Source organism: Buteo buteo, chromosome 2 (assembly GCF_964188355.1).
Source record: "Buteo buteo chromosome 2, bButBut1.hap1.1, whole genome shotgun sequence".
Classification (NCBI taxonomy): Eukaryota; Metazoa; Chordata; class Aves; order Accipitriformes; family Accipitridae; genus Buteo; species Buteo buteo.
Window position 1 is genome coordinate 11,153,264 of NC_134172.1, and position 26,709 is coordinate 11,179,972.

Genomic DNA, 26,709 nt, shown 5'->3' on the forward strand with positions numbered 1-26,709 from the left:
AAGATCCAAGTCAATATACTGCATAGTTTCAAAGCATTGTTTTAAGGAAAATGGAAAATAATACTATGTGACATGGAGTCACTAGAAAATAAAAGACATGTAAACAGATTTATCTTGTCCCCAGTTTAAAAAAAAGTGGTGAAATATAAAATAACAGAAATTTTAAGATCACAAGAATATTCTCAAGGCTAAAAGGTGAACCACCTTCCAATGAAGTTAAGTTCATACCACCAGTTGTAGGCCAGGGCCCCTACCATGACCTGTCAAACTAAAGCTCAAGATAAAACCAGGATCTATATTAGGAGAAGTTGCACAGAAAAGTTTATGCCGAAATAACACAGCAGGATTAGAAATTACCTGAGTGCCTGCTATTCAGCAAAGGTCAGAATTTGAGCACTGATTAGTTTATGCGGCTACACGGATAACTGATGAGTACCCAGAGGATTTCAGAAAAATAATTAAAATGTTTCAAGAGTATGGGCCAGGGCAAACTGCAGCAAAGTTGATTTTTTTTTTTTCAGTGACCCTGGCACTGGGAATTTGGAATTGTTTCTCAGGTTCTGTTCAGTCTGTATAAGACTATTAAAGCTGTACCAGAAGCTACTTATCCTTAAAGTACAACTTAATTCCTCTAAACACCTCTCCACAGGGCCTGGAACATGGCTGAATATAAATATTGCGTTCAGTGAGACACAAAGGACAAAATTCACGTGACTAAATGAAAGAGCAGATGTAATCAGCCGTGGACTCCCCAGTCAGTGGAGAGCTAAGCAATACGGTCAGTGAAATCTAGGATATGATTTGCTTCATCCTACAGTTGCCTGAAATTACACAGATGAATCGCACCCTAAAAGCGCCTGTTTCTCTACTGTTCGTAAAGAGAGCCCCAGTAGGCAGAGGCTGTAGAGCCACAGCTGTGCGAGACAGACGCCATCCGCACAATTGGAGCACGCATTTTCAGTTCAGCAACGGCAGAGTCAACCCCAGGCGGCAAAGTGCTGGAAGCGCCGTCTTGGCACTCACTGTCATTAAGAATGGGACGGGACAGGGTGGGCGGAAAGTGAGGGTGGGGAGGATTAACAGTTTTGCAAATTTGCAACCCCTTAAATATTTCTTTGAGTCAAGATGGCCCCCCATAGAGCAAATGCAAGCCTGCTATCAACAAAGTTGCTAGGAGCAATCGAAATAACATCTCCATCCACATACTACGTGCTGGCGTTACCAGAATGTGGATCACCTGCCTACACATCGAGCAAACTGGCATAAGGAAAAAAGATCAACTTCCTTAAGAGGAGACAGTAGGCTTGTGCTAGAGCTTTCTGTGATGATTAGCTGCTGGCCTAAGAAGAGATGAATGTCATCTCTTCCCAAAGTTCAAAGGGAAAAATTAGTCACAAGGAACTTAGGATGAGGTGAAGGGCAGCTTCCCAGACAGAAGAAAAGTGAAGAACAGACCAACAGAGAGAAGGGCAAGGTCATGTGCAAGAAATAACAAAGAGATATTTGCACATGTTGTTCAGGCACCACTCCCTAGGGAGAAAAACAGAGTAGATTTTATTACCAATGAGCCACTAGTTTTAGAACCAATGTTTGTGTGTTCACATATTTTTATATACTAATTTTGATACTGAGGTATGTCTTTAAGACAACCCAGTATGAGGTCAGTAATGCTTTACTATCAATGCTTGACTGAGCCCTCAAATAATTTTTTTAGCACAGTTTAGGAAGGAAATCTGTTGGTTCCTAAAGCAGATGAATGCAGTAGTAAAGATGAAACAATAAAATTATTCAGAAAGATTTCAGCAGAACATGTAAGTGACCAATTTATCTAAAATCTTACCGAAACATGAAGTGGGATTTCTTATATACTAAGTGCTAAAGTTGAGCACTTAATTAGACTGTCAAATCTAGGAGGACCAGAAGTAGATTAAACTTTGGATACTTATACATAGTGATCAGACACTGCAGTGCAAAGGAAAGATTAGATGATCATAACTAATCTAAGTTTTAATTAAAATTTAAAAGCAGACAGGTTTTGCTCTGGCCACAAGGGAGAAAAAGCTGAGTTCCACTGAGATGGGTTCAAGCATATTTTTCTCATTTCTGAATTGAATTTGGTCTCCAGTCTTTCTAATGTTATTCTCAGCTTAAAGAAAATTCTCCCATTTTAAGCAACTCACACTGAGGGCCACATGTCATTTTTATTTATTGACTGGTGAAATTACCTCACAGGTTAATAAGATGGTAGTAAGAAGTTTTCAGTGTCGATGAACATTTAGTTTTAAATTTAAATATAGTGTATTGCTTTCTGAGCATTCACTGCCCTCTGCTCAACCCTGCAGGCAGTGTCCCAACAAAGTTCAGTTCAGTGGAAAGACAGGGAAGGATATTTTATCATTGTCTCTCCCACATATATGCAAACACATGCTAATGCCCAATTCTGCAGAGTTTCCAGTAAAGATTGGTGGTAATGTCAGAGCTATAACTCAAAACATAAGACAATGCATTTTCCTTCCTATGTAAGGCTGATTGACTTATTCATTATGATTTCATTAGGGGTGAGTTTAACCCTTCTTCTATTTATAAATTGTTTCCAATTCATTTCTGACTTCTGTAAAAGTATTCATTATTCATAAATATTTTATGAAGTGTTTAGGTGAACAATTTTAAACTTAATGAATTTTTTAATCTCTGTTTCTTTTTCCACTGGGAGTTACTGGCCCAAGTCACATAGAACTGACCTTAGCAAATACTTTCAGTGCATGGTGATACTCATTAAAGTTAACAGATGTGGAGTTTTTTCTGAAATGAGGATAAGCATAAGAAGCCTATCAGGTTAGAAATTTAGGATTACCAAGTGTTGTTTGAAGAATTGAAGTATTATTCTTCAAAGAGGAAAAGCCCAAAACTTTAATTTTTTTCCTTTTTTCAGAAGAAAAACTACAGCAGCTACCAGGAGGAGATTGAGGGGAAGAGGCCCAGAAAGTCACTTAGCACAACCATATTGCACCAACCCTCCTCCTAGATAAGAAGAGGTTGCTGGTACTCCACGAACGTGCTGTATGGAAAAAGAGCTTGTGGGAGCAGCAAGCAACCTGGAGGAGATGGATGGGTTAGGAGTCTGACAGTGGAAATTCTGTCCAGCAACTACTCCAGAGAAAAATGATGCAAAAATTCAGGAGGGCTCCATATGCTGAGTGACCAGCTCAGGTCTGTGCACGGGAACAAACTGCCAGCGTGATGCTTCCGTGCAGGGACGAGGGCAAGTGAGTAACAGCAGGGAGGCCCCACGGAGGCAGGGAAGCGCTGTGCTTCCAGCTAACATTTGGGGGGCAGAAAGAGTAGGAGATGAAAGAAGGTGTCTTTTTGGTTTGGAACTACCTCTTGCTTATATATTTACACTGCTGCTCAAACGGGAAAGCGGGAATTTTGCAGAGAACAGACCTATCCCATGAAGAGTTGCAAAGAGAAAAGGTATGTGGCTGAACAAAATAACCGACCTTTTGATCATGCAGAGTTTTGATTTAGGGGGGATTTTTTTACATTGTTTTGCAGTATTGGCTAGTATTAAATCCCGCTAACATCTTAAATGTGACTATTAGCTGGATGCCTTCTAAAACTTAGTAACAATGAACAGAATAAAAAGCTCGATCTTTGATGCTATTTTGAATGTCACTAACTATAACAGTATCAGAAATTAACATAGTTCGGTTAAAGCCTATGTGGAAAGACCTGAAACTCACCAAACTATTTGAAAAAGCTGAGTTGGAGTGCTAAAGTCTTTTCATGTGCTTACTCTTCCGCTACTAAGGAAGGGATAGAGGAGGGGAAGAAAGCATCTGTACCAAATGCATAAGCAACTCTCAGAACAATGGAGAAAAATAACGGTCCCCAACTTAGTACTTACTTAAATTCAAAGAATTGTTTATGAAAGAGGTAATGTGGCCCAAGGAGTGCCTCTTGGCTTGATTTCCTGGCATACTAAAAAATAATAAAATAGAAGTGATTCTATTAGCCCATATTGGGCTACAGTAGGAGAATAAGCAGCAGTTCAAAGGAGGGTATTACACCCCTCTACTCAGCAGCAGGATGGCCACATCTAGATTACTGTGTCCATTTTTTGACCCAATTTCTTGAACGGGGGTTCAGTAAAGAAATTGAGACACTGGAGGAAGTCCAACAGAGGGTCACCAAGCTGATTGAGTCATATGACCAGTAAGAAGAGATGGCACAGGAGCTGCTTTTGTATTGTGAAGAAGTGGCTATTGGGTGGACCTTAGCCACCACCAATGCAGCTTACAGCAGCATAGAGGGTATTTGAAAAGACAACAGAGACAAATTCTTCCTACTTTTGGCTGATAATAAAACAAGGGACAAAAGCTGCAAGTTGTAGTTTGGGAGGATTAGTTTGGACATGGCAAGAAACTCTTCTCTCAGGAGCTAGCCAAACAGGTCAAACTTGGGGTAAAACACAAAGTGCTTTAAAATCCCAATCCTTGGAAGTTTCCAAGACTCAAGTAAGCAATCTGATATACTTTCCAGTTGCCCTGCTTTTAGCCAGAGACTGAACTAGGCAACCTCCAGAAGTCCATCTAACCAGCGCTTCTGTGATTCCTCTAAACACTTCCATTTATTTAACATTAATTATTTGACCTGTAGTTAAACCTTTCACATAAGGACAACACTAAAGGAAATTATACAGTAACATAACCTAGTAATTTCTCAGAAAGTCTTTTTCACTATGGACAGATATGTAATATTGCATATTGGTCATTTACCATGAAGGTCATAAACTAACAGCTCTCAATGAAGACCAATGTGGAATTTAAAGTTTGTGAAAAATACCCTGCCAAAAGATCTCACCTTGCAAATATAGGAATAAATGGCAACGTAATAGGTCCTTGAAGACAGAGGAAAAAAAAAATCTTTTGTAAAATATATATTGGTTGGAATATCTCAGCAAATACAAACTTCCTGGAAACTCAGAAAGTTGAGTAGCCAAGACATCAGACAAGCTGCAGTCAGTGTCAAGTTGTGCGGTTGGTCTTGCACAGAAAGAGGTACGGGTCTCATCTGTGACTATGTGTGACCTTCATTCCATTCCTTTACCTCCACAACTAACACAGGCTTCTGTTCACCATGGCTGTTTCTTAACATTCAAGTACAGCAAAGATATTCCAATGTGTTACCAACCAGGCACGCACTGTGAGGAAAAAAAAAAAACCCACAAAACATGATTAAATAAAATCCAGTGATTATGGAATTAAATTCTTGGCTAAGGCTAACTACCTTTTATTATTTTTAGATTGTTTTATACTTTTAACATTTCAGTTGTGCCATCAATTAAGTCAATCAGTGTGATAGTATCTATAAGAGTAAGCAGCCCTCTCGAGGGCCAGATCTGGGACACTCGGATGCAAATCAGCTGCTGCTTGTCAGCTGGCTAGAGCCTGATGAAGAAGAAAACCCTACAGTCCCTCTCCCTCCACCCATTGCCTTTTTAGTCAGTTCCTTTTGTTATAAAAAAGTTTGTCAGCACCCTGAGCCCGTGCGTCTGGTACAATTCTCTCGGGTCAGAATAGCACCTATGCTATTCCCCTATACCACATGCTCTCCCCCTGCCTGATCTCACCCCCCCTGCATTTTTCTGCAGTATCTGTGACTCCTCTCCATGTGTCTCAGATAGTCTTTTTGGCCTGTCAGCTGGGTAAACCACAGGCTGGGTACGAACAGCTCCAAAAAACAGAAATAATGCATTGGCTGTAACATACATATGCAAGAGTCAGCTGCTTCTAAACAAACGGGTAACAGTTGATTTTAGGCCAGCAGTGACACTAATGCCCCTTTTGCTCCCCTGCGTAGCTCGTGATTTGGCAGAAAAGCATTTCATGATATTTATTACAACATGCAAAGCTCAAGTCTGGTCAAATAATATTTAAACTGGGGACAGATGAAAAACTACTAGAAGGGAGAGCGATAGGGGGACAGAGAGTGCTTCCATGTCTAACAGCACTTTTTTATCAGACAAAGAAAAAAGTAATAGAATAGCAAGTATGAAGGGGCATTTAAAGACTCAGCACAGCTTCCTAGGAATGTATCAAACAACTAGAGGATGCTCAGACAGGAATTTTGCCTCTTCACAGAAGCAAGCAGAGCTACAAAAAACTAAAAGGAACAAAAAAGGTAAGCTTCTAAATTATTGCAAGCTCAGCAACCTTACACTTTCTTTCCGAGTCAGAGGTTTTGCATTGTAGGGTAGCTTGGAGGTAAAATAAGGAAAAGAAAATCACTTATCTGACTATGCTAAAGAAATGTGAAAATACTGCTTTCAAAAAAGCCCCCACAACTCCCAAAATGGGGTAAAGAATAAAAAAAGTAGTTTAATAGCTATATGTTTGACATATGCTAAGTCAAAGAGAGGAAAAATATTCAAAGTTTTCCTAAAAGACTGGAGATACTTTAGTTAAATATGCAGAGCAGGTCTGTGCAGTGCTTAATTAGAAACCAGATAGCAATAGGAATAAAAGACTAAAAATGGGGGAAAAGTCCTTTTTGCAATTTTAAGACTCTGAGAAGCTGCAAAAGAAAAACTGAGCAATGGACAAGTGTTGGAGGGAAAGTACAATTTCATTATCATGAACTGCACTGTCTATCCGTGACCATACACACATGTACAGGCAAAACAAAACAGAAGGAGCAACTTGCGAAATACAGTGAGTATATGCTAAGAATCAGTATGAAAGAAAACACAAGTGGAATTAAAAAAGATATTTAAGAAGTATTCTGCCAAAGCCATAAGATAAAGAATGAAAACATCTTACACGAAAAAAATGTATATATATTCTGTATAGCAAAGGGAAAAAAGAACTTTTGTGGGAAATCATACTGATTATTAAAACAAAGTAAAATTTGAGTCATACTATGGTGTATTGTGAGGGACACGATCTACCTATTGAGGTTTTGTATGAATAAGATTAAAATAATGATTTTGAAAAAGTAAGCCTAAATGTTTCAGAATTTAGAGTACCTATTATAAAGCTAAAAATGTCAAACACTAGGTGTCCTTAAGAGATAACTTAAAAGAATGTGAGGCCACATAGAGATAAAAGCTGTAGATAAGGAAATGCAATTAATGTAGAAATAAAAAAGGAAAACAAATTCCTTAGTAATAAACAAATAAGGAAGAAAACACTGGTAGTGCAGTGATAAAAAAGTCTTCTGTTGAATACGTGAATGTGTTATAATTATAGATTAATTGTACAAAATGGTATAATTAGTTTGGTTATGCTGTATTATTATTCACAGTTTCCAAAAGTAGCATTATTAGAGAATACAGCAGCTAAAGAGGTAATCTCATGCTTGAATTGATATTTGCTGACATTCCAAGTGTGGGAACAACTGATAATGAACTGCAATTTGATTGCTGCAGTTTCAAGTGTGTTTTAAAAACATATTATGTACCCATATCACTTCAAGCCTGGTATATGCCCAGTCCAGTAGTCCTGTGGAAGGTGTCAATTTTTTAAAGAATGATCTAAGAAAATAAGAATGAAGTTCAGAGCCACATGTGACATCATTAACAGGGCAGTATGTTAATGAATAACCCAAATATGAAGACTTTCTGCTGCTGAGCTGTTGCTCAGTCTAATGCTGAGAACGAGGCCATCCAGAGGAAGCCTGGCAAGCTTGCTCAGTGAAGTCCAACAGTAACGAGAAGAAACTTCTTTAGCTTCTTCCACAGAAGGAGGAAACGAGACTGTCTCCAAGTTTCAAAGATCAGAAAGAGAACAAACTGTGGAAGAGCCAGCATACAGAGCTTAACGGAAAATGCTGAGCATTAAAGCAGAGGTTAAAATCCATGAGGTGCCACAGAGATCTTAAAAACAAAGGAGGCAAGGCAAGAACTGATTGACAGCCTTTGATATTTGCATTATATTATCACTAATTTCTATGTTTGCTTTGGAAGAAGAGCTGTAAAGTTATCTGGGCCACAAAGAATTTGATACATCCTGATCCCAGTCAGCAATTGTCGCTGCTAGTTGACAGAAACATGACACAAAGGAGACATGCAGACCTTTTCTCCTTTCTATCAAACATATTAGTTAATGTGTTATTTTATCAAAAACACAAGTAAAAGCTCTGATTGATCATTCTTTTTAAACAAAAGGAATATGATGCTATTGGGATGACATAAAAGCAATAGTCAAATGATGCGAAATTGGAAAGCTTTACACAACAGTGCTATGAACGCAGATAAAACTAAATATATATAAAAAAGGTTTCTTCTTTACTTTCTAATATCTTTCCCACAATACACAGAATCTCCTTTGCTCCTATAATAAATTTTTGGAATGCCAATACTTTCTTCATAAATACCAAGCTCCTGAAAACAACATTTTTCACAAATGTCTTATATGGCAAAGAGCAAGTCAATGCCATATCAGACTATGTCTGGTAAGCAGAGCAGCCACACAAGGAACCAAATAGGAAAAAAAAAAAAAAAATCTATATTTTTTAATTCTGTGCTATGCAACACATAGGTGTGCCAAAAAGGATTTCAAAGTGTATCCTTTTTGCTGCTTTATAAATAAATCTTTTTGTTTTTTCTGAAACTCATTCTTAGTTTTCTGAAGTTCTGTTTAGGTCTTTGAAGACCAAAAAATATCAGTGGTGCTTTAGCACTTAACAAGGGCAGGAATTTTTTACAACCTTTTCAGTGCATTATTGTCCATTGAGCCAAAGAGTTAAGGCAGCGTGACAGTGATACCGGGAGAAGGTAAATATGTCCAGTCCCAGCTGAGTTCCTCCAGTGTAGCATGTCATGGGGTTTATGCTTCAATTCCTGGCTTCAGGAGCCATCTAGGAGAAGAATTTGCTCCGTACACAGATGTCTGAAGCAAGCTGATGCCCAGGAAATTTGATGTAAATGCACTGCTCTTTTCAAGTAAAACTTACTTTTTTTTTTTTCCTGAAGGCCACAGGAACAGTTTGCCTTCTTTTATATCAATATTTAAATTTAAAGAAAAACCTGCTTTCTTCTACCTCTCCTGGTTTCATCTTTCTACATACCTCCATAATGATGTGATAATCACCTTGCAAATGTGTGCAACAACTGCATTATTCCTTTTAAGTTTATTTCAAAACTGAGCCTATAAAGGTTCACTTTCAAGTCCGTTACCTTCCTTGCAGTAACAAATGATACTTTGCCTTGAAAAATAGTCCTGACTGAAACATTTAGCAACCCTTTCGTAATTCACAAGCTGCATGTGACAAGTCACATTCATTTCAATTTTCAAGTTAACTGATTGTAAATCATTTTAGTTTTTAAAACAAATTTGCTGTAAGAATATAATATTATTTCTAGCAAAGTTATATTAATCACCTTACATTTAACTAGTTAGAATTAATTCAGCACAAATATTTTTTTCTCCTGTTCAAGAGCTTCCTGGGTTGCAAAGAAAATAAACAAGAGGAAAAAAGTGCTATTTTTTTTCAAATAGTCTGTAAGTCTGTTGCCTTTTTCCACAGCCCATGAGCCTCTCCAGAATACCTTGCTGACTTGCTAAATAAATTTAAAAGTGTATCCTACTCTTTTTGGTTCTCTTAATAACACTGTTGATATTTGAATATCTTAAGCAGGACTTCCTTCATAACAGTGTGAAAGAAATCGCTTTCCTTTAAAGTACAGTTTTGAAAAAGAAGGGGTTATAGCAAAGATTAAGTAGCAACAAGTGTACTCAGGAATCATTATTAATGACTCCAACTGACATAAACAAACCAAAAAACATTTATCAGATTTGTTTTTTAAATAGCCATGCTGCAAGGTTCCTGCAGTAAAGTGATAACAGCTGTAATTTAGTTAAAACTTAAGTAAAACAGAAAACAGAAGCTAAACTACTGATTATTAGTCTACCGTGCTTTGTTTCTACAACACAGTGTCCTGTTGAACTGTGCTAGAAACAGTGTCCACAGGGCATCCAGCAAACACAAAAATAGAACTTCTAGCTCAGGAGAACCCTATGCCACCAAGCACATAATGCTGAGAAGGTACAAACGCTGAAAAATGCTTGAACTTCCCTTACTTTTTTTCTCTGAACAGGCACAGTGGCCACTCGCAGAGGCAGAATCATAAGTGAGGTGGGCACTTGTTGTGATGCTGAGCAAATACCCTTGTTCTGATGTCTTTAAGGAAGGGTGTCCTCCAGGCTCCATCTCTGACCTCTTTAGTCAAGTAATGGTCATCGCTATGGCAGCTGCGCTTTCACAGAGTTAGTACCATGTTATGTTATCAGCTAGTCTGAATCAGTGGTTAGAAACTATTCTATGAAACTGAAATCCCTCCTGAAGTAAGCAAGTCAAGAAATACTACTGTTCTCTTTTATTATTGCTTATGCTGATATTCAAGTACCATTTATGCATACATGCTTGAGTTATAATGTACCATGATTAGTCCTCCTATCTCATTTTCCATGCTCCTAGTCTTATAGGTCAACCACCAGTGTGAAACTTTCCACAATCTTAGTGATGCAATCACTTTGCCTTTGCAGTAATATTGCTGGAACAAGAAGAAAACAAAACTTTTTATAATCTATTTAATTCATTAAAGTAAAAAAAAAAAAAAAAGTATTTTGTGCATTTTAGCTCAAACAGGGAAGTGCATAGATAATTTACCGTTCTTGGTATAGTCCAAGAAGTATCTTCTCCCAAGTTGGACAGGAGGACACAGAAGTCCAACCATAGGGATAAGTATTTCCATTTCCTCCGGGCACTACTCATTCACCCTGCTGTGTTGACGCTTCCTTCATTTCCCTTTACCAATGATTTAGTCCTATCTAAACAGCATCCTTTTGATTGTCCTGTTTATCAGACAATGAGAAATGTTTCAACTCCTCATAAATTATAAATCATAGTACTACCAACTCAGAAAGTGATTCATCACATTTCAGCAACTGTGAGAAGGGCTTTTCCCATATAGATAGTCACATTTATAAAACCTGAATCTTCAGAAAAATCTTCTTCATGAAGGGTATTTTGAAAGATTTGACTGACTCAAAGGCAGCGTGAGTGAAAATGCCATGAACAAAGGTATTTGAATGCTAACAGATCATTTCTTTGTGGGAAACTATCTAATATTCCAAGGCATTCATTTCTATCATCAATCTACTAGTAGACAGTGTAGACAAAGATAGACTCAATGTGTAAAGAAGACATAAAAACTGTATCATTATGAAATCTGAATTCAATTTTAGTCAAAGTCCTTTATTAAACAGATTATCATCAGGTGTGCCACTCATCTAAGCCTCTGTCCTATGCTTCCCTATTGTAGTAAACATTTCGAGCTGGCAGAATCACAAATGATATTTGCTATTCATATCACATTGTCCTTTGTTTTATAGCACCTGACCATACAATATTCCATTTGGACCATGACTGAAATATAGGCATCACTTAAAAGTGATCAGCAAACAGAAAAGAAAGAGGACGTAAATTTTACGAGGCTTTCTATGGATTTTTATTTTTTTTATTAATTCTATGGAAATAGATGTCAACAGAGTATTGCTAGAAAAAAAAAAGAAGAGCTTAGTAATATTGCAAGAAGACACCAGGAAGGAAACAAAAAAGAAAAACCAATTCACATTAGAAAAATAAATAAGTAAGAACCTAGAAAACCACTCAAGTTAATAACCTCCAAAATATCTGGTCCTTAACTGTATCTACATCTAATAAAAGTAGACAGTGTTCAATACAGACATTACTAAAAGTTTTGCTTATCATGGGACCTACTATATAGTCTTCCAAGAGAAAATTGTCCTGCTGTTTACAAAAAGGAGAGAGCAGATGCTGTCCCCTATCCTTTCCAGGGAAAGTGGGCATCACCAAGTGGAGCTGGCCAGTACTTTTTGGAGAGGACAAGAACAACAGGGTATCATATAGATAAAGGAAGTAAGACCTCTGAAAAAAATGAAGCCCTTTCTTGAAGTTACCTGGAACATGGAACATCTGTGTGGTCTTGACAATGTCTTGCTAACCTATACTGCAGAAATGGTCATGATGTTTTGCACGCACTTTGCAGGAGAACAGTACTAACTGTGCAAGTGACCACCACAGCCAGAAAACACAACCTAAGGGCTGGATATACTACATCTGATAGCACTAGCAAACAGCAGAGTCTTGTCTGAGCAATCTGCTGTCAGTAATACATTAAGCTGATAGCCCGTATTGATTCTAGTCCTTCCATATTTCTGTCCTCACCAAACACTTCAGAATTCGCTAAGGGTACTGAGAGTAAAAAAAAAAAAAAAAAAAGGTGATTTTATCACATCAACCATTTGAACAAAAGTGTTCTAGCATTCTATTATCTTTTACAGATATATTTAAGATTCTTTTCACTGGGATACCTACAGGCCACAAAAACTGCTTGCAAAACTTTTATATCAGTTCAAAGCATATACACATCTGTGTATGCACCTCTAAATGTCATGAGTAAGAAAAGATAAAAGCAAAACTGCTTTCACTCTTCACCACAGTTTCAAGCTGTGTGTTCCTTGTCATTCTCTTGCTATGAAAAAGTATGAGACAAGTCCAAATTTCAATGCCCAAGTTTCCTTAAAAGAAGCATACTGCAGTTTACTGCAACAGATATATCCAGGGAACTGGGTTGCTGGTAACAGAGATCCTAGGAAGGGTTAGTTTATTGATCAGAGAAGCACTTAGTAGCGGGAGGTCACATCAATTCCGTTGAACTAACCAAAACCTTATGGTAGTCAGGGAGATGGAGACAGGTAAGCATCTTCTGAGGTGACCTCGGGTATCCCATCAGCCTCTATATGTGCCCCTCCAGAAGGGCATGGGGCTCCTGCAGGTCTTTTACCTCCAGCATTCCCGTGAAGGAAGCTTTACATAGGACTCATCACTGATATTCAGGCAATGTAAATGAATGCTGGCTGTCCATGCAAGCATGATCAATTTAGATATCAATTTAGGTGTCTTAGTGCAAGGAATATGCCCCCCCCATCTTCATTATATTCAAACAGAGAGCAGATAATAGCTTTTCCGCTCATACAATGTTGCCCTGATTAAATAGTATTTTTCTAAGTTTGCTTGCATAACTTAGCCTTTAGAAAATGACAAGTGAAAGAGCCACAAGTACTATTCACACATAACTGTTAATCAGCCAGGAGTTACTACAATCAAGTTTTGCTGAGTTTGCTTCATTTGGATGGGCTGCTGGACAGGAAATAAATCCCTGGAAATTTTTTGAAACCTCTAAATCAGTGGTTTCCAAACTAGTAGTCCAGCCTCTAAGCATAGTCATGAACTTCCAAGAAATCAATTTTTTCTCACAATTAAACTAGCATTATGTTAATACAGTATTACTAGGTTTGTAATTGAGATTGTAACTAGAAAATATTTAGGAACAAACACACACACAGATGATGCAATTGCAAAATTAACTGTTCCAACAATGTTCTTGGAACAATTTAGATTACAAAGATTTCTTGGTCCTGTGGCTGTCTACAGCAGAGGTTTATTTCATGTATTAGTACCTAAAAAGTTTGTTTGCCATACTGGCTTTCATTTTATCCAAGTTTTGATTCGTTAGTTCAAGTTATGCCATTCAGAAGCTAGAACATGCTTTCTGGCTTTGGAAAGAGCACAGAGATTGACTTCAGAAAGCTGAATAAAAATTAAAAGGAACAGAGTAGATGCAGCTTGTAATGAAGTCAGAGCAGTTCTACTTATCTGAATTCATTAGAAAGTTAAGAACTCTTTCTAGCTAATTGGAAGTTTTGTTTTCTGCCCATGCACTCTGAAATATGCTGTGGTGCAAAAGTATACATGGCAAATTGTTTTTCTTTCCCACTGATTTATTTATATGACACCAGCAATCACAGATGCTAAAATGTTATTGTATAGAGTGTCAGTCACAGACATGCACTATTTAGGGAGGAAGCACCTCTCCTGAAATTGCTTCACCAACTCCTTGTTGTAGATTCAGTGAGTCAGAAGGCTTTTTACTTTTATAAAGTCTGTACTACCAGGCCTGAAACACACTGCGTTCGAAAACTTCTGAAGACATCACCTCCGAGGGAGCACAAAATAATTGTAACCCCCAGTGCAACTAAGCCTACTCCAGAATTTTTACTATACCTCTGTGTGAGAGCTTCTCCAGGATGATTCTTAGGCGCTGAAGAACAGGGGGTGAAATGTCATATTTATAGATGTCTATTACTGGCACTCGCTGACATCTCCCAAATATTCCATCTGCAGGAGAGAGAAAAAGAAAAGGAAAAATATACATTCCATTTTCTGAGAGGAAGAAACGCGTGATGAGATGCGCATTTCTAATGTATCCTAATTATATACTGAAGGAACCTTTTAAAAGACACATTAAAAAGCTATCAAAGGACTACTGAAGTCATGAGGCAGGGTATTTTCTATCAAAATAAATAAATACTGGAAAGAATATTAGTTGGAGGAAGATTCTACTGTACAAGTTATGCATACAGTTTATTTTATAAAGTCATTTCAGACTTCTGCCTCCCAAATCTTTTGATGTAAGACTTCTTTACTGACAATTCAGTGGGAAAAAAACCTTAATGTTCAGCGCCTACTATGTTGCAGATGAAAAGTGCAGCATCCAGAAATATAAATATTAATTTGCAAAAACTATGAGGATTTGCTGAAACATTTTTAATGCAGAAGCTGTGTGTTAGGCATTGGTAAATGAGAACTGAATCCGTAATGGCTAGTAAAGGCTCATTTCAAGAAGTACCCTCTAATGAATGCAATAAAAGAAAGCTGCTCACAGAACAATGAGATATTAATGTGGCCTAATTTATTTAGCTCCATTCCATTTGTCTAAAATGACAGACTCTTCTCATCAATGTCTTTTCAAATCACACCTTCTAATTAATTTAGCTTCTTATTAGTCTTTATTTAGAGAATTGTTCATTTTGAGACAAGCTTCCTGTGTATGCGTGGGAGGAACAGGGAGTTCAAACATTCAAATTACCTTTCTCTCTTTCATACAAAAGACTAATTCAGAGCCTAGGTGCTTCACACACAATCTGACCATCTGCAATTCTAGGCCTCTGAGAAAGAAAGTGGTTTCATTTATTGTTCAAAACAGTTCTCTTCTATATAGTGATCCAAAGGAAGCAATTTAAATGCAACAAGTTTAATTAGCAAAATTTTCTACTCCAGTACTAGTTTTAACAGAGTAATTACTTCTGCTCTGATATTACATCTATGCTCAAAAAGGATAGCTACATCAGATTAGCAGAAAATAACGGTAAGTATTAATTTGCAAACGTCCATTACTTTCTCTGCTACTTCACAGAGCTAAAAGACTACAAATGGGAACTACTGGCCCAGCTGTTCACTAAACACAAATAATGGCATAAAAGAAAATAAACCAATACAGGATACAGAAAAAGGGCATTATTAGCCTTCACTGTTAAACACAAATACCTCATTGAAATTAGCCAATTTTTTCTTTCTTTGCCTTTCCAATCCTCCTGTCACTTACAACTGCCAAATTAAGTTAATCCAAATTAAAAACTTACCTCTGACTAATTTTGTTATTGGAAACTAGGTTTAATTTAGAAACCACACACACAGATCTGCTTTGGTTTTCTGCCATATAATGTATAAAGCAGCCTAACAGCAGATTAAAATATTCATCTCCATTTAAAAACCTGTTGCATTGGAAATAAGCAAAGTATATAAATACCAGTCACTTGTAAATGGATGGATAACAGGAATAAATAAGGTCTTGAATCAGAAAGGGATAGAAGAACATTTCCATGTTGGAGAACAAGATTGTTCAAAATGAAACATAACTTGAACGAGCCAGCTCTATTTCAGAATAGCACTATTACTGGCCACAAATAATTAGGACAAAAATCTGTGTTTATATAAACAGCTAATATTCCGTGATTTTTTGAAGATAACATACCTTAAAGATAAATATAACTTTATTTTAGAGTCCAGAAGAGCATACACATTCAACACGAATTAAAGTTTTTGTGTTAAGTATCATTTAAAGATATCTCCATGGATGCAAAAGCTAATTCACACACAAACTCTAAAAGAGACCTAACTTTTCTTCCTAAAACCAGAGTTTTCAGAAACATTTAGCCTACTGCCCTTGAATAGAACAAAACCTATTTAAATTCTAAAATTAACAGTTAGCGCATGAGTCTGAGCTGCATTATACAATCTATCCCAAAATGCTGGGGCTGCTTAGGGAGAAACTGCAAGTTACTTTGGCTTTTGTACTTGAAATATGGGCATAATAAGCTTTGAAGAGGCTGCAATCACAAATAGTGCTCTGCTCTGCTAAATGCAGTACTAGGAGAGTGGAGAAGGAGTAGTATGCCCCAAGGAGCGGTTGGCAAATACCATCTCTAAACTACAGAGGGTCTTTATAGTGGGGATTACAGTTGGACTGGAGTTGTGCAAATAGTAGATTTCATAGTTCAGTTCAGTAGCTTTTTTTAAAAAAGTAGGAATTTTCCTGAGTTTTTCTATTTGTTTGGGGTTGGTTTGTTTGGGTTTTTTTATTTTTTATTTGATTGTGAGGTTTCTGTGGCAAGATATAAAACCTAAAAAATTAAACTGAGGTTGAGCATTCAATTTTCAGGGTACCTTTTAATCAAACCTTCTTAAAATTACATGGGGGGGGGGGGGGGGGGAGGCAAGGGAGAGCCATTTTACAAAAAAAAATATTTGTAAAAGTTCCCCCTCTTTTACTTCCCAAGAAATCTATTTGGCAGATGTGGCCCAAATTCAGAAATGGCTTTGGTCCAGCACAAACCTCATTTTCACTTAAATTACAGCTAATGTTTAAAAACTGTCCAGCCTAGTCTGCCACGAACTATCCAAACCCACTGTGATCTTTACAGTGGGTAAATACATAGTGCGTCTTTCCAGACCAGCTGCACCCACCTCTGGCGCAGGGCGATGCGGGGCTGTTGCAGCGTGTTGGTGTCTGAGCACCCTGTCACGCACCCATTTGACCTCTAACGGCCTCTGACAAGCGAGCTGCCCAAAGTTGTCATGAAGCAAAAAGAAAAATGGAAAAGCTCCCAGATTTTACAGCAAATGTCATACAGCAGAGGAAGTTCAAAGCATGAGTGATGCTTTAATAACCACCATCCACTGCATGCCTGTAGCTGTTCAGAGTGTGTTCATACTGAACTTTGATTAAAATTGTATTCTGAGAAGGAACGTAATATGCAAAAGACATCTGCTCTTTACACATGCCCGGAATGAGGGAAGGCTGAGACAACCGATCAATATACACATATGGTTGCTATTAAAGTGCTATCATTTGCTAACCGTTAGCAAAAAGTAGTATCTGAAATTTCCATAGTAATATCTTACAAGTTATACTTAGACCTGGAAACATCTGCGTTAACAGCATGGTAATGTTGACTTTTAGACGGCTTCTACGTTTGTTTCCAAAGAAGAGACTAAAACAGAAGAATAATATACCCAAGGAGACAGTGAGATGCTTCTTTATGTATATGGCTATTTTGCTAATAGGTTTAATATTTGAGAAAAAATGCAAGCCTAAATTTTTACAAGCTGCTATTTAAAATCTTGAATTTTGACAACTACATATTACAAAGTTAGGTGCTAAGATCAAAAGACACAAATTTAACGTAACCCAGGTGCCCAATAAATCTCAAATAGTGGCAGATGAACCTCCTTTGTTAGAGACAACACCCTGAAGCATGGTACATGTATTTACACTGAATATTTATCAACTTCCAGTCAAAAAATTACAACCGATAGATTAAACCTTGAACAAGTCAAAACACAAGTTCTGGAAAGGTGCTTTTTGAGAGAGGTTTAGAAGCAAACGGAAAACTCCCATCTTAATTCATTATTATTGCCCATTTGCCAAGAATTGGTGGATATTTATGACCTCTATTACCTACTGAGGAAGGAAGCACCACGTTACGTTCATGACTGACATCTAGATACTGAATTATGTAAAAGGAAAGCACAAAAATCTCTACTTTGAAACAGTTTTGAAGAGTTGATTGCACCAGCATGTTCACTTGGTATGGTAGACAGGCATCACATGCTTAACAGGTACTAAAAAGTCTTTGGAAATTTGCACTGAGTGACCACCTTCACCCTGAAGGCAAGACTATTTGTGGACAGCTGATTCATGAAATTCTAAGTAGTGTTTCCTACAAAAAAACATCCTAGCGTATAATAAGCTGTCCTCGGCTAGAGAAACATGTTCCATCCTAGAACCACTAAGTATGGCTAATCTGACAATTGAAACTAAGATGTATACAAGACTCGGCACAGTTTTGAATAACCCCAGAAAAAAAAAGAATGAGTTCTTGTTGAGTGTATTTTGCTACGGAGCAAAGCTGTGAGGACTGGTAGAGACACTGGAGCTCGTCTGCAGGCTGATGAAAGCTTGATAGATGTAAATTAAAAGATTGTGTTCTGCAGTAATTAATTATTTAGATCTACATGCAGTGAAATTTTCACATGGCAGTGACAAGTGACCTTTGCAAAGGAGCCTTCGAGCAGATGCTTTGAAGCACCCGGTTCTTCTGCTCTTCAAACTTCCCACAGCAGCCGGAAAAGAAGCGGCTTTCCAGGCAGCGAGCGTGTTCACATACCTGGGTTGACCAATGCTTCAGCTTCCTCGCCCTAATCACCTGACAATCATTACAAGATTATCACATAGAGCTTTGTGTAAAACAGAAGTTTTGCCCCATATTGCAGGCATTGTGCTTTGCTCCTGTGTCGTACTGTAGCAAGAAAATCCACAGCTCAGTGGTGTGTCTGAGGGCCTCTGCTGCCACCTTGGACTGTATCATCTGGGCTCTTGCACTTAATCAGAGAACTTCCTCTAGTGTTTCTGCGGAGTTTTCAGTGGGCATCATTCTTTGGCCACTTAACCTTCTGTAAGAAAAGGATTCTTTCTTCTCACTGAATATGGACATTATTTCACACTCCTTCCCCCAGCTATTGGTTTAAGGTGCTGTAAGATCCAAGAGCAGTCCAGGACTAACAAAAAGGCCAGTGCTTGATGTCTTATAACCCAAGGTTAGAGTCTGAGTTGCCTACCAGAAATATTTAAGTCATTTTCCAATGGGAAACATAATATTTGCATCTCAAAAGTCTCATGATACTGGACTTCAAGGTCACAGATATTAAATGTTTTAGGAAGTATGAGAGATTGTTAAAGTATTTTACTCTTCTCTCCCTGCTGCTTCTCTCCAGTAAGGTGTTTGTTTTCAAAACCCTTTTCCAAAAATAAAAAAAATAAAAACTTAATGTCCTCTTCAAGGAATGGTAATGTTTAAGTTGCATACCAGGAGGGAGGCTTATTTTGGAAGACATAGTCCACAAACTCACATTCAACATTTACAAGTAAGCTCTTCAGCAAACTGCATATTTTTAATATTCCATTTATTAAATAGATTTGTTCATAATTTATACCTCTACTTTAAAATTCTCTTTACAAGCAAGGTAGAGATCATATGGATAGAGCAACAGTGGCTTCTACAGTGTCATTTCTCATGCAATGTTTTGAAAATACTACTCCAATGCTTTCAAACAGCAAATGCTTACAAGTCTCACTGCAGCAGTTCGTCACAAAAGCTGCTGCTTGCAATCACAGTTAACTGCATTGCAAAGCTGCAGCGCTCCACGAGAATGCAGCTTTCCTAGGAGGCAATCTCCCCCTGTTAAACTTTTAAAACCTTTTTACCATTTTATTTTGCTTATCTCTGTGCAGCCTCAGTAGTCCTGGGTGATTTCCATTTCGGAGCAGTCATAGTGGCATCTAGTGGACAGTTCCGTGCTCAGGGATCAGTCCTGGAGCTCAAGCTCTTCACCTTCTAAATTTATTGCTTTCAGATCCATTTGACTTCATCTGGAATACAGTGCTATGCAGTTACAGCCACCCTCAGTCTTGCTTATCCACGTGGCCGATAGGAATGTGGAAGTTTTTAAGGCAGTTATTTAAAATTAAGAAATACAATTTTAAAAAAAAGAGGCTGAGTTATTTCTGGAAGTAATGTATTATTAAGAGAAGTAAGCAAAGTGCATACAGATTGTTTTAAAAAGAGTATGTGGTGGTATTCTGCTTTTGCTAGTGTGTTAGCCACAAAACATTATGCAATAAAAGTAAATCCTCAACTGTAAATAAAACACAAAGCATATTTTTTTGTAGATTTATGTTGTAGATTTAATAGAAACACCATAAGAAGCAGAAAACAACAATGTTCTAAATTTGAATTTTTTTTTTTTTTTAATCCAACCAGAAAGTACCATGCAGTGGATAGTCTTAAGAACAGTCTAGTAAATACACTCTTTCTCAGCTACTAAATAAACTGCTGCCTGGAAGGCAAAGGTAACTTTGTAAATTCTGCTGAAAGCCAGACCACCTGACAGCCCTATAAAAGGACTCTAACAAGATTTAATGCCTTTCCTCACCTCTTTGGACACAGATATTTAAAGAAAAAAGTGGATGGACAGTCTGCTTTCAACCAAAAAAATCTCAAACCTAAAACCCCAGACTATTTCTGCTGATTGAAAGAACTTGATGGCATATTAGTGATTATGAAAGTGCTCATATTCAAAGATAAAAGTTCACATTAACAGCAGCATTAGTTAGCTGTTGTGCAAACAGTGTGATAGGGCTGGGATTTGCAAAGCTCCAAATCATCCCGAGGCACATCTGAGAGCAAATCGCTCCTCTGGGGTTTACAGTCCCCTTGTCTCAAGGAGTAATTCTGAGAGCAAGTTCTGGAGGACTCCGTTATTCCTTCCTCAAAAAAAGATATAACCTTCAACAGAGGGGAAATATCATTTCAGGAACTATTTCTGTGCTAACCTGCTAATTTAAGTGGTGGATTGGACGGTCCCAGAATATTATGCACACTTTCACTTGAGAGGTTTTTTTTAAGTTAAAATAGAAATATGTAAAGTGTAGAGAAAGTAACTAAAAAATCCTGCTCTCTTGTGTACAGCAAAAGGAGGGAAGGAAAGGACCATGAAAAAGCTAGCTACAGTTTAACAAAGCAAGAGGAGAGCAGGCTTGCCATGAAAGGAAGTGCTTCCCGCTTCCAAAAAGCCCCTGAGTTAAGTTATTCAGCTAAGAGAATGAGAGGTCCAAATTTCAATGCCTACTTTCTGCAATCTGGAGTACAGAAATGAACCTCAGTCTCAACAGGTCGCACACAGGCCTCCCAACCACAGAAATAATGGCCATGCCTTGGGAGGAAAGGGCAGGAGGGAGTTTAAGGAGAGGAAAAAGTAGAGATGAAAAGAAAGCAAGTCTTAAATTTTTGCTGCTAGAGTTACTGTTCAAGTTGAGTGATGCTTGAATAGCTTGGTACTTCTTAGAGAATCAGACTTGAACTTTCTGCAGCCTGGGTAACTATGTGGAATAGAAGCTGGGTTTGGCTGCATGATGAGGACAACAAAGGATGACAAAGTGTGACTGAATCAATATCTTCCACATCCAGATGACCACTACGGTCTGTAAGCCACAGAAACCACCTGCCTCTAATTTTGATCACAGAGACCAATCCAGACTTGAGAAAACCAAGAAGCTCTAATTGTAATACATTAAGATGACTTTTCTAAGCAAAACTACATACTCAATATTAGCTATGATGTCTCAAAGAAAAAAGAGCTTGCATTCAAAATCAGTTGAACAGCAACTCCTTTTTTGTCAATACTTGTACTAAAGAGAAAAGGGAGAAAATACATAAACATATAAATCCTTCTCCAAAAGGAAAATTACTTTAAATTGAAGTATAAGTCAAGTATTAGTAGCCTTACAATAAAGCTATCTCTTTTTCTTTAGCATATTTAGTCATTGGACTGCAAGAATAACGTGTAAGTTTATACTTTACATTGCTATCTCATTAGTGAAAAATCTGAGCCATGTAGCACCCCTCATCTAGAAAAAGCTAATAATTTTCCAGAATAAAGATGGAATACTGCACCAAATTCTGACCACATCATTACCAGAAAGCTAAACTAGAGAAGTTCAGAGAAAAAGGAGAGAAAGGAGATAGCCACATAGATCCTTAAGCATTGAACTATCTGATTCTTTATGGGAAAAGACTAAAAATTTATGCAACACGGTTGATCAATTATTTATGACATTATTGGGAGAAATGCAGTGAAAAGACAAAACTGAACACTCTGAATCAGAACACGTTTCAAGCAGGGAGAAACTATTCTGAAGCTGTTAAACCCCCTCCTGCAAGAGTAGTGGAGCTCCTATTGCTTGCACTGTTTAAAATTAAGCCAGAGCAATGAGGAATGATGGAACATGAACAATTCTTTTTTTTTACTCAGTATGCATTTATGAACAGAGGTTACTGGAGGGACTAAGAATTTATTTATGGAAGCAATGAGATGCAAATATACTAATGCTTATTTATGCACACTAATTTTCCAAGTATCACTGAGATGTACTTCAGTCACTTGAAGGATCCCCATTACATTTTCGGTTGGTGCCAAGAACCACTTTGGTGCTGGCAATGTCTTCACTGTGTGATCTGACTGTAGCTGCTCTTGCATCTGTATTCCCAAGGCAAAAATAACTCTGCAAGGAAACATGTTCAGCAAAATGGATTTCTGCATTAATTTTCATTTTGTATTAAAAACAAAGTAGTGAAAGTTTTAACTTGTGCTGTCTAAGTGCCAAGAACTTGTATTTTAAGAGTTAGTTATTACGAGTTTGCAGGAGACAGTGTTCTTGTGAAAACATGACTAATGACCATTCCATTCATATTCATCAGATGCAGTATTTAATAGTTAGAGCAAACTTGGTTTATTTCTGACCTTTGCCAAACTTGAAGCTTTCTAGATCTTTGCAGGACAATATTCATTGAGACCACAGATTACTTTTGTAATCTGAGCTACTGAATTTATTTCTAAATGGAATTGACTTCAGACATGCATGAAATTATAGTAATAAAGATCTCCATCTTGTTCCCTAGCTGGAGAGTATTACAAAAATTACAGAAAATTACGTTATGCCAACCTGAACACATCAGCAAAAATTTTAAATGCATTCCTTTATGAAGGGGAGGGAAAACCCTTATAAACTAGGATAACTTCACAGAGTGTTGCACCCTGTGGACTGATTAAAAGTGTTTGAAGCTATCTCGGAGATCTCTGCACCTTGCTCAAGTATGAAATATCAGCATGCCTGCAGAAGCCACAGCACATCATGGGCACTGGAACAGCCAAGAACCTCACTGCAAACTTTGACAGAGGGATGCTAACAGTTTCTGCTGAACAGTCTGGAGAGCGTGAAAAATCTGACAGTTTTCAAGCAAACTGTGCTTTAAAGTAGCTAAATATGATGTTACATACCTAGGACCACCTATCAGAAGCTGCATTTGGAAAAGTTATTTCTATCACAATGAATCAGAGGTCCGGACACAGCTGTCCCCCCGCTGTGGGACGCAGCCTGAGCACTGCCCGTAGCTTTGCTAATGGCAATAGGTGGAGGGCGTGAGACATTACAGTCCTCCTTGCTTGGTTCAGACCCCGGCATTCAGTCTGAGGCAATACCAGGGCAAAAGCGTTAATAAGGTTTGCGGATATAGGAACATGACAGCAATAAATTGGAATGAGGAGGTGACGTCATTCAGTATGCAGCATGGATGAGGTCAGTGTGGGAATACAGAGTTCTGGTGTCCAAATTTTAAAATGAGTGATAAATTTTGGAAAGGACATTGAGAGAAGCAAAAGAGATTATCTCCAGGCTGGAAAAAGCCCTATGGTGAAATGCCTTTTCCAGCGCAGAAGTCTTCAGAATAGAGGATGATCTTTTGTCTCTATAAGTAAGCCTGCAGACAGATGAAATGATATGGGAACAGAGATCTGGAACAGGACTGGGAGCAGTTTCAGAAGTATTTAATTCTCTTCAGTTGTGTGTGTTACAGTTCATAACAACTTTTAAGATTTGCAGTGTCTAAAATTATGGTAAGAATGAATCTGAAAAGCAAGATTTTTCTGCTTTTGCAATGGGTGCAGAGCAGAGACTCCTCGATGTTTGTGAAATGTGCAACTCCAAATTTCTTCCTGTCTTATTGACAGAATACATACAGCTCACAGGAAATATTTAACATTTGAGCATACTTGTAAGTTGTAATATGCTTTTTAACATACTGTACACAAAAGCCACTATTTAACTGGAGTTTGGGGGCAGAATTTAAGCTGCTCACAGCTTAAGAGTCTCCTGCAATTCGAGTGGTTAAGTACAGAAATTGTATACTCAGCACATGTACTTCTTCAAAGCTAGAATAAATAAGAATAATTTTGAACAAAGTATTCATCTTACAAAAGGAGGAAATAACAGTTCATCAAAGATGCAAAATAAAAAAAAAACCAAACAAACTTGAAAGCCAGGAGGACTACAGGATCAGCAAAAAAACCCACTGAAATAATATTTTACTAATGAGCGCCATACTGTATCTTTCTAAATTTCTCCCTCATACTATATTGCTTATGAAGTGCCAGGTTCTTGCTTGGGATAACAGAACTACACAGAAAACAGTATATCTGTTTGTTGTCTCTTCTTATACTCCAGATGAATGCTCTTCCAGGCAGAAACCATCACTTTTTTTTAGTATGTTTTGATAGAGCTAACAAAAACGATTGCAATCTTAAGTGAAGAAAAATGCTTTGACCCAAAATCTATGATTCTGAAGCTTCTGCTGGATTACTGAAAACAACAACACGCATTTAAATAATATTTCTGAACTTACAACACGTACTAGATGAGTAACTATTTACCCAGATCCTTGCACAAAGACTACTTTTCTTAAGGATGTCACCTCAGAGTTTCACTCTTCTGCCAGTGCTTTGCCATTCCCCAGTTATTCAACCAGTCAAGCCTACACTCTCGTTCTGGCCAGTGGAAAGGTTTGCAAAGACCTCTCCAAAGGCAAAAATGTAAACAGAACTGTACAATCACTAATGAAAGCAAAAGGATAAAGCAACATTTTAAAAATGTGAGAGGAAAGAGAAAAGACATCGTGAAAAAACCACCACTTTCTACCCTAGCCCTATTTCAGCTCTAATTCGCCTGTCAACAAAATCCTTCTCTGATGAAACGTAATTTGGATATACCTAAAATAGAAAGATTTCCAAGCCATGTACATATATAAACAATTTTTGATGCAGCCAGACATTTTTGTTTAATCTACAATGGCATTTTCTCCCAAAGGCATCAAACAAAATAGTCAATTTTTATCTTTTAATCCAACTTCTACATATCTAGTAACTGCAGTAATTTTACAGCGTATGTCATTTATTTCTTCAACGTTGCTAAGAACAGGAGCCAGAGACAACTGATAAAAAAATTTGCTGCTATTTTCAGTATTTATGAATGGACAATGTAGGAGCTGAACATCCCCTTTCTCTCACACCTGGAGCATCAGCCTTTAAAATAAAAATGTTCACCCCAAAGTCAAGAAAGGACAGTCCAGAAAACAACCTGCAAATCTTAATAAATTCAAGACTTTAAAGGCAGCACCCCAAGTCTTTTGCACAAACTTCGTTTGCCACAAAGTTCATATTCTGCCTAAACCACTGACTGCTGTCATATTTGGTGCAACTTGTTATGGGTGGAAAGATAAGCAGCAGGGCAGCAAAAAGAGGAGGTTTATCTATGGCAGCTAATCTTCTCAATCAACAGCACTCAGCTCTGCTTAACAGCCGTTGCCAAGTAACGGGGACCAGCTTTTCTTATCGGCTTCATAATGTTTCATTGACTATTCAGACTAGAATAGAAAGCTGTGACACTCAGGGTTATAAGCAGCACAAAATGAAAATGGCATATTATGTGGTATGAAGAAGAGAAATCTTTTAGCCCTCACCTTATCTGGACAGTGACTGTTACTCAAAAAAAGAAAAAAAAAAACCAACAAAAAAAACCCACCACCCAAAACATCTATTATTTTCTGCTCTGCTTATTTTAATACCACGAAACAAACAGAAAAATATCTACATAAACAAGATATTTTTTTTTTAACATTGTTGGCAGGTCCTCAGCAATTCACTGACATTACTGATACCTCTTATACAGAGAGACAAGGGTTGCATAGATCCCTATTACATTACTGAAAAGCAAGCATTCACTGCTTACTCTAAAGCTATTGCAGCAGCTTCAGTGCATTAAGGGAAGTCTTCTCACAGTAGGTGGGATATTCCTCAAACCTTGATAAACATGACCATAGTAAGACAATCTATGCAAAACTGACAACATTACATTTCTTTAACCGCATTACTACTTCTCTTTCCTGTCTTCATCTCTGCACAGATTCTGATTTTCTGTTCGAATATTAATACCCTTCATGTACTGGAACAGGAGTAGCAAAGCCTTATTGCACCCATTCTGATTACGATTTTTAGTCTAATCACCTTTTCTGATTATCTGGTTACTGAAATCTAAATCTGGGCCCATCCAGAATTATGATGAATTGTAACTGTCACTGTATTTGCATGTTATAATCAGCTTATACAGAATTACACCATTACCCACCACAGGAAAAGTTGTAAATAGGAAGAGCATATACTTAGAGACACTCACTTTATCAGAGAATGTAATGATATACTGCAAAAATTAGAAAATAATTTATTTACCTTTATTCCACCCAAAAGAATGACTAACCATCCACAAGTCACCAT

General features: G+C 37.6%; 1 protein-coding gene across 1 annotated transcript in view; it reads right to left on the minus strand.

Annotated features, from left to right (window-relative positions):
- PTPRN2 (protein tyrosine phosphatase receptor type N2) overlaps positions 1–26,709 on the minus strand; it is a 662,435-nt gene that overhangs the window by 478,218 nt on the left and 157,508 nt on the right. The window contains 1 exon segment of the mRNA XM_075022535.1: positions 14,152–14,265. Coding sequence (XP_074878636.1) covers positions 14,152–14,265 — 114 coding nt within the window.